Consider the following 14,563-nt stretch of genomic DNA (forward strand, 5'->3'; position numbering starts at 1 on the left):
AAAATCATCATAAATTACTACATAGCAAGAAATTGTTGTGTCTGTGTTATTGGTGCAGTAGATCATTTGATAAATCGGAAAAGCTTGAATTTCATAATGCATAGCGTAGAACGGCCATATCATTGTGATATATGTAATCGAGCATTTCATGACATTAGATTTATGCGACGTCATCGACTATATCGTAAACGTGAAATTCATATCACATGAATATTATTAGCATATTAATTTTATGTTAATTGAACTTAACTTTTCTATAAAACGATATGTAAATGTTAATTAATAAAAGAGACATCATTAAAATTCATTCAAACAATTTTTACAGATAAGAGAATTTAATTATTAAATTATAATCATTGTTGAATTAATAAATTTTTTCTATTAAAATTTTCATTCATTTCAGTTAAACTATCAATAAATAAATATTATTTTATAGCATATAATGAGCACTATTATTAAATTTTCTTTTTTTAAAAAAAATGCTTGTGGAAAAATTTACTGAATGTGCTTACGAAACCAATAATTGCATTCATTAACATTAATAATAATATAACTTTTCCAAAAAAAGGGTTGTGATTAAAGTATCATAAACTTTAGATTTATTACATGAAGAAAAAAAAAAAAAACTTGCATGCGCAAAATTTGAATGATAATTAGCACACAAATAGTTGTTAAAATATTTCAATGTTAGATGAATAATTATTAAAAAGTTGTCGTTGGCGAATTTGTCCAGCAATAATTGAATGCATTGTTTCCACATTATAATCAATTTTATCTTCTACTTCCTTACAACAAATCCACCGCAAAAGTTGTTGAAAATGTTGAATAGTTCGCTCTCGATAACTTCTAGCAAGTGAAATAAGAATTAAAGCTGATAGGAAAGGCATTAGTAAGGTTAATCCATGTGCTATCTGTAATTCCATAAATTTTTGTTAATTTAAAATATTTCAGAATTTTCACATTTGTTTTTTTTTTTTTTTTTCACGATCTAATTATGTTAATGAAGAAATATTAACAGTCAGGATAGGAATACTGCAACACTTAAAATATATTGACTTTTGAAAAAATTTCTATAAAAGAAGAAAAGAATTTATAAAAGAATTTATTAATTTAATGATGTATATATATATATATATATATATATATATATATATATAATAAAATAATTGTGACAAATAATAAAATTTTAGCTAAAATTTTTGTGAAGATTAATTTACTAGCATAAAATATTTTATAATTTTACCTCATACAAATTATTCAAAATGATTCGTAAATAATAATTATCATTATTATTATCGACAACAATAACAATGTGAAAATTTGCTTCAAAAAGTTCTACAGCTAATCCCCATTTTTCGATTAGTTGAAAGAAGTTAATTATTAGCAATGCCATTTTTAATGATCGATTATGCACCCGAAATGTTTTCATTTGACATTGTCTTATTATGACACATAACGCTAACAGAAATGATAACGATGGCACTAATATGAGAATTAACAAACTGAAAAATGCAGAAAATGAAAATTATATTTTTGAAACAAAGAAAAAGTTTGATTCTATTTTAAATAAATAGACTGAAATTGAAACAATTTCGATGTTTCAAATTAAAAAAAGAAAATCAAAAAAAGAAAAAAAATGGAAAAATGATGTTTAGTATATAATCATTTGAAATTATAACTTTTTAAACATTAATTTGAAAATGAAGGAAAGAAAAAATAGAAAAAATAAAGAGTAAAACTTACTAAAAAACAATAATAGAAGTAGTAGTAGTAGTTAATAATTGAAGGAATCTCATGTCAATAAATAATATAGAAATAATATAAGGTAGTGATAAAAGTATCGTAACAATGATAAGTGATTGATAATTCGGATTGTATTCAATGAATAATGAAAAATATGAATCGGTAGCAAGGTAAAGTAGGAATAATGCTTGAATATTACCGAAATTATGCACTATTTGATATTTGAGCATTTCCTGGAATGATTAATTGATAAATTTTGTTTGTATACTATCAAAATGTGAAATTATTTGAAAACAAATAAGATCAATCCTAATCAAATTGTTTTTGCTATAATTTATCGACGAATCTTTTAATTATTTATAAAAATTAGACAGTTTTTTTTTCTTTTTTTGTTTCTTTTAGCAAATTAATAATTGTCGAATAGTTTTTTTGGCTAACTATAAATTTAAAGCATTTATATCTGATAATATTTTGTATCTGATAAAAATTTGACAGCATTCAAATTTGTCACTATGAAATATAAGTCGTAATTAAAACTCACTTTATATAAAAAACAGAAAATAAATATAGAGAAAAATTTTTAAAAAAGAAATAGAAACCTTTAAAATAGTAGTATCTGTTAAACCATCAGAATCTTTCTTATTGCTATCAGCTATAATTTCTGTCTGACAATAAATATCGATGATTAATGTATAAGACAGAAAACCAATTGCAAGAATAATATTAGAAATGGCAAAATTAATAATCAGTAGCGGTAATCTGTATTAATTTTAAGAAAGAATTAAAAATTCAATTTGCAAAACTTAATTCAATTAATAGTTGTTAAACATCTGAAAATAATCTAATTGATAAAATTTGTTATCATGATATTAGAGAAATGATATCAAATTAATTACTTATAAATAGTTAAAAAGGAAAAAACGCCGAATATACAGAAAATAATAAAAAGAAAATAATTATTGGTTAAGTTTTTCTTCCGCTTTATTTATCAAAAAATTTGGTATTATCAAATAACAATATATTCATTCATACCTTTTATATCTACGATAATCCACGCACTTGATGTTTAAACATAATAAATAGCAATTTAATAATATCGATGTAAGATAAAATAACAAAGCAATTAGATTAATTAGAATTTTAGTCTCGTTTCGGTATTTAAACTCCAAACTTCTAAAATTCACAATTTTTTTTATTACTTAAAAGAAAAAAAAATTAAGTTCAAAAAAAAAAAAAAATTACATCAGAAAATTAAAAAAAAAATGAAAAAACTCACCGGTTATCGATATGTTTGGATAAATTAAATATGACGTCTGGTATAATGATAATCAATTTATCATCGTTCATTCCTATCAAAATTATTAATCCAGTTTTTTCCTGAAAAATTAAAGTACCAATAATATTGGCTATCAATAAAAGCTGAAAAAATAATTAAGATTTAGCACCTATCATTGAATAGGATGAAAAATTATATTTGCAAAAAATTTTCTAAAATTTTCAAAATTTCTTTCAGTTAGTTAAAAAGACCTGAAAAATTTTTGAATAAGTCTCAAGTATGAAGAAATTAACTGTAATGAGACACAGCATTTTAAAAAAGAAATAATTAATTTTGCATTAATATTTGAAAGCACAAAAATTCATACAGTAAACATAATTGAAAGTAAAATTTAATTCTTATATTTGTGAAAAAATAATTTTTCACTTTGAATAAAAGCAAATATACTAAAATCTTGAGGATTAAAAAGTTAAATTTTTACAAATTACGCGAAAGTCATACACAGAAAGTGCTAAAAAAAGTTGTGCTAAAAAGTATATATCTTTTTCTAGCAGTGCTGGAATGGCTAAAATTAATAAAAAAAAAATCAATTTCGATTATAGCTACTGCTTACTACTCCGGTAGGAATCAATTTAAAGTTTTATTCGAAATGGTGAAAAAGAAGGAGTTACTAGGTGCCAAAATATCCAGGATTAATGTTCAGTGGTCGATAATTATCGGATGTAGTAATAATAATTATCGATGATACTGTATTTACATCATTACCGGTTTTGCATATTAACGGATGAAATATTAATAACGAATAAACTGATAGAAATTATGCGGGTAGTATATCTATTGATTGATAGTGTCACCTGTCACCACCAGCAGATAATCATTTCGACATATTTGAATTGTGATGATTCAAAACGATTCCACTAATCTGATAATTTCAAATTAACGTGATATTATCAAAATGTACAGTGATCGATCAATGTACATCGATGAAATGAAGCTTTCTACGGATAAATTGGACCATACCGAAATAAATTTGAATTCGATTTCTGATAAAAAAATCTTAAAATATTGTTTGAGAGCTTTTTTATTTCCAGGTAAGTTACTCCAATTTTGCATCGTTTTCTTTCGAAAATTATATTTTCAAGAAAACTAAAAATTTGCAAATAGTTTGTAAACATATTTTCTATCAATGTGACATAAGGAATGGTTGATTTAATTATGTTACACTGACGAGTAGCTTGCAACATTCAAAGTTTGCCAAATTCGGACGTGTAATAATATTTATATTCACTTTTTTTATGCACAAAATTTTTCTTTTCTTTCCGTTTTCAACAGCACATAACTGCTGACATTTGAATTTTAATCAAATATCAATTACTGTTAAATGTACTTATTAACATATACCATGTTTAATAACACACACAAAAAAATTGAAATTTCAATATCATATATCATTGGGCAATCATAGGGCGAATTGGTAACATTATTAGTGATAATGATAATAATATTAATAATGACACAAATGTTATTATTAAATATTACTGCTATGTTATTATTTATTTAAGTCAAACAAATAAATTGGGTGAAAAAAAAAGTGAAAAATAGTTTAATTATATTAATCATATTGGATTATTTTTAATTATGAAAGGTGGAAATAGCGATAAGGTGTGATAAAACTAGTTAACACCTGCAAAATTCTTTAGGAAAATGATTACAATAACTCTTTTCCTTAGTTATGAAAATTTAGGCATGAAAATTTGATCTTTCCTTATTGTCATAAAAAAAAAATTTTTTTTTTTGTAAATAAGAACTAAATTAGAAGAGATAAAAGAATTTAGAAACGAGAATCAAATTTCGTATGGTTATAATTATCCGCAGATGATTATTATCCTTCAAATATCCCTTGCATAAATCAAAAATAATTTTATGAAATCTTAAACATAATCAGTATACTTTATCATAATAAATTAAATACATTTCTCATACTAATTAAATATCATTATCATATTTTAAATTTACATAAATCAATTGTACCATCAAATGTGCAGTAATATAAAAAAAATACAATCAATTTAAAGATTAGGTATAATTAGTATTTTTTACTATTATCTGCTAAATGAAATACGAATTTTTCTGTCAAAATTAATTAAAGGAAAAAAAAAAACATTTGCCAGTTTATTCCCTGTTTTTTAAGTATAATTTTCACAATGCTTTTGTTTTCTTTACATAAAAGAAATCAAATCGCAAGCAAAAATCTAAAATTATTATTTTAATAATAAAACAGAATTAAGTTATTTTTTAAATTAATTAAGTAGAACTAATATTTTTGACACTACCTGCTTCATTATGCTTAATGTATGACAAGCAACAATTGTAAAATAATTGTACACAATTCACATAAATTACTCGAAATTTCAATGGTAGAAACCAGAAATTGATTAGTTGCGTAGGTGGCCAAGCACAAATATCTAACTGAAATGAATTGCATTTGTCAATCAATTCAATTAATTGCAACCAAATTTTATTGAAGCTTTTAATCAGTGCTGTGAAAGCAGGAAAAAATAGCGAATAATCTAAAATCATTATGATAAGATAATTTATCATAAATGAATATTTTATTTTTCTTATCATAGAATTTGATATATTATCAAGGGGTGCTTGGAATGCAACAAAAATAAATAGTGATGTGTTAACAGTTAATAATAGAAAATTTTGATAATTTGTTTATTATTAATATTTAATCTATTGTATAGTAAATATTAGCTAAAATGAAGAGCATTTTGAACTTAAATTAAATTTTAACAAAATGATTTAAATTAAAAATGTATTCGATTTGAAAAAGGAAAAAATCAACTATTCATATTCTTTTAGGTCCTTTTATTAATCTTTTTTTCCTCTTTTCCTTCTTTTCAAATCAATGCAGTGATTTTGATGAAAATTGATGAGAATTTAAACGTTCGAAAATCAAAAATTTATATAATATACCACAAATATTCGGATGAATTTCCTTCGATATTCAGCGATAGCATCAACAATCGAATTACCTTCCAATAGTGCAAGTCCTATAAAATTTTCAATTTCAAATATTAATAAGTGGTTTTATCCAATGATTATTGTTGCTTAAATTAAATTGAATAGATTAAATCGTAAATAATTTGAAAATTTGCAATAGTTATTTAAAAATATTTTGAAGAAAAAAATGGAAAAGAATGAATTAACTGAATGTCATGCATAGTGAAATAAAAATTGGCCATTTACACTATTTAAAATTGGTAAAAATTGTCCAAATCCTCCTTACTTTAAATTTTTTTTGTTTTTTGTACCAAACCAAAAGTATGATTGGAAAAGGAACAATATTTTATGTTTTCTTTTTGTTCAATATAATGTTGTACTTTATTATACCATCCAGAAATTATTATCCATACATTTTACTCTGCAATTTAATTCCAACTGCACTGCTGCCTTATTACAGAGTATAAATGAGTACTGTAATGTTTACCTGATATAAATATTGATCCAAAAATAGGTGATGCGACAATATCACATGCAATTTTTTTACTTACAATAGTTGCTTTTGTACCATGTATCACTGTCTTTTCTAACCATCTGTACCAAAAATGACACATCGGTCCAATAACTAGGCCCATTGTTGCAAATTGTCCTTAGCAAGTAATTAATTACAAAATTGTCAAATAATAATAAATTGACCTTAATATTTTGACGTCTTTTTTGGATTTATAAATTACAATTGATTATTATGTACATCTAACTACAAAATATTTTTTAACGTGTTTCCTCATATGTAATGCCTACTTGGTATTATTATTACTTATATTATTATTGTTAATACTAATTATTATTATTTATATTATTAACTATTATTACTTATATTACTAGTCATTATTATTATTATTATTATTATTGACATTATTATCATTATTGTTACTAATATTATTACTATCATTAATTTTTATTATCATCATCGCAATTATTATTTGTTTTTATTCATCACTGATTATTAACTATTATTATTATTATTTTTATAATCCTTATTATAATTATTGTTGTAGCAAATTTGTTTGTAAATATTGAAAATACTTTTATTTTTTCAGTACTTTTATTCCATACACAAATAAATAAATTAAACAAACTTGTCCTTGCAACGTTAAATGATTTGTTTTGATCAGAATTGTAATCACCGCTAATCCATTGTTGTAATCCATCGGATATACCAAGTAATGAGGATGTCACCGCGACATTTGTCAATAATAGCCTTTTCTCATTCGAAAGCCATATTTTTTGCATATTTTTTACTGCAACCCTCAATGAATTTTATGCAAATATGGAAAAACAAGTAATATGTAAAAATAAACAATAATACTATTACCATGGCAAATAATTTTAATAGTTGACAAAAAAAGAAAAATAGAAAGAAATATTTGAAAATTCTGTAATTTGAGTTGACAATTATAAGGTTTGAAATTATTAAGTTAGAAAATTTCCTTTTTTGGAAAAAAATAATAAAAGTTAAGAAAACATGATGAAATTTTACTATAGAAAACATTTAGTTAGTTTTAAATAAAAATTCAAATGCTTAGTTAAATAATGAAAAAGTAGTAGGAATGAAAAAGAGAAAGGGGAAAGAATTCCAATTTTTACTTTATATTGAATCCAAAAATACACTATTGCACTCATTTCCGAACTCATATCTTTAGCTCTTTTTTTAAATTTATTAGATCAAAAATGAATCTGAAGTTGGATAGCCATCAAAATTGAACGATTAATCTTTCAAAATTCAATTAAATGTTAATTAACGTATTAATTAGCATTAATTAATAACAAGACATTAACAAGAGTGTGTAACATTAACAAGAGTGTGGGAAACAATAGTATAGTGATAAAATAAAACGTACTGGAATGATAACTAAGATTCAGAAATTCTTCTAGGACGATGATTCAATAACTATGAAATGATTCAGTAATCATGAGATGATTGAAGTACCGGACTAACCACTATACAATACAGTAGTCAAAAAAAAAAAGCTTCCATTAAGTCATTGAAAGAATTGTTAATTTCATAAATGCCTAAATTTTGTTATTTCAATCACTGAAACTACGTTAATTTATTAAACCTCTCATTGTGATTAAATATTTTCTAAAAGAAAGGCAAACTATCAAAACATCTTATTACTTAATGCTTCGTTGTTTTCTTCGTTATTTTTTCACAATAATAATTTCATATTAGACATAAAACTTAAAATTTGAAATTTGAAAAAAAAAATTTTGAAAATGAGAATCTAGCTATAATCAGTAATAACTATCACAATCTATTAGTATATTCAACGATCAAACGAAAGACAAATATCTTTTCATTTTAACCCTTGAACCTTCGGTAACTCATTTTGCTTTTTTACTTTTGGTTTTACTAATTTATTTATATCATAATAATATTTTGTTTCAAAAGCTTACATAGAGAGCTATTAGGAAAATAATAAAGGTTTTGCGCAAATTATTAACTTCTAAAAAATCAAATGAGGAAATAATCGAAAAAAATCATGCAAATTTTTGATAAATCATGAAAATAAGTAGTAGAAAGACGGATCCACATGTCAGAAGAGAATTTTTAAAGTAACTTATAAATGGAATTCAGCAATAATGAAATGCTTGATAGAAAGAACAGAACTTAATTATAATTCCTATCTCATTTTAAACATTTTATAAAAACTGGCTAATTTATAATGGGAATGTAAAGGCATAAATTCAGACTTAGTTTTTTTAGCTTTTATTTTTTCACTCTTCAAATATGAGATAATTGATAAGATATACACTGATTAGAAGGAATGATTTTAGCAGCTGCTAATAACTTGGATAATATAAAATGTTATTTTGAAGTTTATAATTATTTAGACAAAAAAAAAAAAATTAATTCCACTAAATTAAACTGAAAAAAGTAAACAATGTATAGAAGAGGAAAATGGATTTGAAATTTTATAGCACAAATAACTAATATTAATTAACAAGAACTAATTAAATTTGACTTTTTCTTTTTCAATAATAATACTCTAATAAACTATCATTTGCACGAGAAAAAGCTAGCAGACAATAAATTTCAAATTAAACTATTGGTTTGGTCTGATTATTTCATAGGATTTGTTATATAAAATTAAAAAATAAGTGTTTGACTACAAAAATTAGTTTATGAAATTGAAAATTTTAAGGTAGAAATACTTCCAAGCTACCTTTTGAAGGAATAAGGAATGAATAGAGAAAAGAATAAATTGTCAATCATTCATTATCGCTAATTTAAATTAATCAATTGATAAGTGATATATATCATTTGAAGGATAAAAGCGATTATTTATTACTAGCACTTCGCAAAGATAAAATGACAAGTAATACAGTTTGAAATATTCTAGTTATTATACATATTACAATTTTGTTTCAATCGAGTAATAAATAGTAAAATTTAAACAACGACAGATATTATTCATTATCATTAATCAATAATAATCAAAATAACAAAATTGTCGAGTAAACTATCCATTTCTCATTTTGGAAAAGTAAGAAGTAGCAAAGTTAATGAGTAAATAACAGAAAAAAGAATGATTCAAAATTAGTAGCAATGAATGAGTTACTTCAACTAATTTCCTATGGGAATATTATCTGATAAAAAATTCATTCAACTAAAACGAAAAGAAAAAAAATGCTAAGAAATTGATGAAAAATAATTTACCAAATTTGTACACAAAAAAAGTGTTTAAGCATTAGAATTAGAAAACTGTGACCTTCTCAAAGTTATTCTCTAAAGAATTATTAGAAATAATTTTAAGATAGAAAGAAATTTTAATGGAATTTGGAAAAAAAGAAAAATATCAAAAAAATTGAAATTGCACACGAAATTTTTTGAAGACTCATGAAACAAAAGAAAGGAACAAATATGTTTCAATTTCATTTAAAATATATATGATGGAATTTTTGCAACACAATAGATGATTTCAATGTTCAATAAATCAAAATGTATATTTAAAAAATCTTTTTAATAATATTTCAAAGTCAATAATTTATTGCTTTAATTATAATTAAGAATTCATGTCTAATTGCAAAAAAAAAAAAAATCTTTTTATTTTAAAAATCACAAATTTGTTATTAAAGAATTTACTGTTAGGTTTTATTAGGTAATTTATTTCATAAAATAACAAATTCTCACGTTTTCTGAATTATAACTTTTTAATTATCATCTGTTTCACATCTAATATTATGGTTTGTTCTATCTCTTAGCAATAACAATTTATTACTTCCAAATTTTCTCATAAGTGTTATTTTTGATTCGTGTGTTAAACCTATTGAATTAATTAACCTTAAGGTTAATTCAGAAAGTAGAAAAATGTAATTCGTAATGCAATATATATATATAATTAGTTTTTGTGATTATTTATTATTATGAATCATTGTCGTGATTTTTTAATAGTATTGAAAATCCTAACAAAAAATTCTATTGTGTTGTGAAATTTTTTCAATTTTGAGCATATATTTTAAAAGTTATTAAGAAAATTAAGAAGAACAAAATTGAGGGTTAAGAAAAGTAATTAATAATTCGAAATTATTTGAGGTAATTAATATTCAAGCTTTTTCCTTTTTTCTTGATTATCCTATCTTATATATATAATAGATGTGGAAATAACAATAGCAGAATTTACGTGAATTACGAGTTTTCAATGGTTGAAAATGTATTAACTTGAAGGAAAAAAGTATCAGTATTACCAACCATAAAAGTGAGATTGGAAGGATTTTTATGCTAATAAGTTGGAAAAAAGGAGTTAAATAAATATTATCAATAAAATACTGACTTTTCTTCTTCTTCTTCTCTCTCTCTCTCCCTCTGTTTCGTTCTTTCGTTATTCCAATATTTGAAATTTTAATTTCAACTAAATGCAATTGTATGATCGATAAAAGTTTATTTCTTCTTTTAACCTCATTTTCATTTCTGCTATATATGTTGCAAATTTTGAATTTTTTGTTCCATTTTGAAGTAATTTTCACTTTACACGCTAATTACTAATTTAAATGAAAGAAAAAGAAGTCAAATCTCACTTTGAATAAATGAAACTAAAAAAAATTTGAAATGAAGCAATTTTTAAATCTTTTTTTTCTTTTTCACCACCTTCTTTTCTGTTTCAATTTTCGATCTTTCATCTAAAAAAAAAAAAAAAAAAATATTCATGTCTCTCTACCTCTCTTCCTTAACTCGCATCTCTCTTTCTATTTTTTAAAAAAACGAAAAGAAAAAAAATGATTAGAGATTTTTTTTCTCTTTCCCTCTCTCTTTCCTTCTCCCTCTCTTCTTGCTTTTCTTAAAAAAACAATATATTATTTATTAATCAGTTGTTCATAAACTAGAAAAGAACAAAATCGTATAGAATTTGATTAATTTATCAAATTTGAAATATACTTGTGTTTTAGGTTATTTTTTAATTAAATTTTTAGTTATCGCAAATCTATCAAAAACAAACATTTGCACATATATCTCAATTACTTACCCAACTACTTATTTACTTTTTTACCTCTTTTATACATATACATTGCGAAAAAAGTTAACTCATTTTCTCAATTTTTCTTTATTATTTCATTTTTACCAATAATTTTAAGTGACACTTTTTATTTTCGTCAGATAATTTTTTTTTAGGCATTTTTATTTAATGAAGTGAAAAACGAAAAAAAAATTAATTCATTTTTTTGTGCCTCAAATCAAAATTTATTTTATTTTTTTCAACTAATGATTTTGTTTGAAAATTTATTTAAACAAAACAAAAAAAAAAAAAAAAAAGAAAAGAAAAAAAGTGCTAATTGCAAATATTCTGTGAAGGAAATAAACAAAATATAAGTTGTTCAATGGACATTTCCATCTCTTGATTATGCAATTGATTTAAATTTAATTCAATCATTTGTGTTTGTTAAATTTTCCCTCATTTTTTGTTGCTTTTCTTTCCAAATAGAATAGAAATGAAATTTAAAGAAAAACGATTAGTATAGGATGAATTAAATGTAATAATGATTAAAAAAAAGACTGCTAATTAATTGATTAGTATGTAAGATTGATTAATTTACAGTAATCGAATAATGATAGTATGCGCAATGTAATTTCGAACAAATTTTGTTGTGAACAGATTTAACATTTAGCATTTAAATTTCACTTGTTTGTAAATGGTTGGAATTCATCAACTAACTTTCATCATTTAATGAACTGAATGGATTGATTTGTGCGCTGATTGAATAATTAGATGAACGATTGAATGGCTGATTTTTCACTCATTTCACAATGCATATTTAACAAAACTTTTCTTACAAAGCTATTTAAGTTCTATTTTGAGTAGTTTTAAAGGCAAATTAAAATTTGAAAAGCTTGAAAGCAATTTCATAGATTACTCTGTAACGGGTTTAAAGAAAAACATTCCTTTTTAAGTCATTGTTAAATTGTAAAATGTATTTAAACTATACATGTTAACATCCCAACTCTCATTGTATTAATACTATCATATGGTACACACACACACACACACACACACACACACACACACACACACACACACACACACACACACACACACACACACACACACACACAGACTTACACTATTCTTTACTTCATTTTGGAATATGTTGCTTTTTTAAAAAAGAAAAGAGAAAAAGGAAAAAGAAAGTTCAAATGTGTGTTTGTGTGTGTGCTATTGACCACTTACTTACTTACTTACATACTTATATCGCTTATTCTCTTCATTTATCATTTTTCATTTCTCTTATTTTAGCTAAAAATTTTAAGAAAAAAAAAAAAAAAATGAAAGCACACAAACAAATTATTGATTTTAAAAGTAGTTTTTAAGTGTTTGTAAAAAAAAATATTATATGGTAAAAAATTATTTTTATCTTTTTATTTTGCAAAGGAAAAGAAATTTGTTATAAAAAAAATTTGAAAATTGTTATATTGAAAGTTTTTTCTTTCTTTTAAAATTTCTTTAAATAATTTCGAAGTGATATTTCTTTTTATGGATTATACATTTTTTTCTAGCCAATATATTTGAATATTTTATTGAAATATCTCTTCAAAATTTTAATAATATTCAAAAAAGAGCACTAATGATATATCGCTAAAATTGAATTGATACGTAAACATGATTAGACTTTTTTACGTGCAAGAAATTTATTCATTCTTGCATGAAATTTTTGCTATTTAAATTTTGTAATTTTTTTTTAACAACTACTGTAAGTATATTTGCTATTTTGTTACTTTTTTTGCTTTTGGTTTCAAGTATTATCATTTTCTCACACATAAAAGAAGCGGAAGTTGTTTACAATTTGAGTTATTCAGTGAAAAAAATTTCATTTCATTTTTTAAAATTTATTTCTTTGTTATGATTTCATTGAATCGCTCTATTTTATGATCATTTCATCTAATACTTTGGTTTATGCTTGTTTCGTTTAATCCAAAAAAAAAAAAAAAAAAAAGAGCAAAAAAACATTTTTTGAGTATTTATTATTTTTATTATCATATATGTTGCTTACTTTGTGATAATTATTGCTGTTAGTGTTAGAAATGATTTTTATCTCAATCAAAATCGCATTAAGTAAGTATTAGTAGTTTAATTTAATATTGTAGTTGTTCCATTATTATCCTAATTTATTATTCTTTTCTCGATTTTCTTTCAACATTTCAAAACTGATCATAAAACTTTTTTTTATCTTGAATATATTTTTTAAATATTATCAAATCAATCATTCTTTTACAATAATTTTTTAGAATGCGAAAATCTGAAATTTTTGGAAAAGACTATTTCATTTGAAAATTACACCGCTATTCATTTATTATTTCTTTTCATTTTAATTTTGTCAAATTTTCCTATCAAATTATTCTAATATATTGGAGAGAATATGTTATATTTGAAGTAAACAAAGAAAACAATTAATTAATTGATTAATTAATCACCCAGTAATCAATCAACTACTCATTTATGCTAACCATCAACGTAGTGTGATATAATGTTTTCTAATAAATGTGATATTATAATAATTAAACCAGATGCTAATTTCAGGTCCAAAGTGGCGGGTTGGTTTTTAGCGCGGCTACTTTATCGTTCACTGTAAGTTTTCATACTTATATATAAACTATTATATATATAATGATTTCTTATCATACTTTTAATTGATTAATAAGTAATGGCGAGTCAAATGATCTAATACAGTAGCAAAACTTTTTTCAAAAAATATATTGTTAGTAGTATATTCGGCATGCAACTGTTTTTGTATAATTTTACTGATTTGAAGAAATGATTAAATTTTAAATAGTATCAGATATCCGAGAAAAATCTGCTATCACTATATCATATCACTTACTTACTTTGACATCACTACTTGATATCAAATTTTTTGCTTTACCTTCGTTTCATTTCGATCATATTAAATTAATTATTGATAAAAAATAAAATCCAAAAAGTTTTCTTCTTTTTTTAACGATAGCATTTTTTTGCATTAAATTATGGCATACTGTTAAGAAAA

General features: G+C 23.2%; 1 protein-coding gene across 1 annotated transcript; it reads right to left on the minus strand.

Annotated features, from left to right (window-relative positions):
- Positions 1-5,323: 5,323 nt before the first annotated feature.
- On the minus strand, positions 5,324-7,321 carry Bm5822 (Uncharacterized protein; the record flags this gene model as incomplete). Its single annotated transcript, XM_043074687.1, has 4 exons — positions 5,324-5,488; positions 6,002-6,078; positions 6,516-6,677; positions 7,168-7,321. 4 exons carry the CDS (start codon positions 7,319-7,321, stop codon positions 5,324-5,326), a joined length of 558 nt encoding a protein of 185 aa, XP_042930621.1.
- Between the last annotated feature and the right edge of the window lie 7,242 nt (positions 7,322-14,563).

This window comes from Brugia malayi (assembly GCF_000002995.4).
Source record: "Brugia malayi strain FR3 genome assembly, contig: Bm_v4_ChrX_scaffold_001, whole genome shotgun sequence".
NCBI lineage: Eukaryota > Metazoa > Nematoda > Chromadorea > Rhabditida > Onchocercidae > Brugia > Brugia malayi.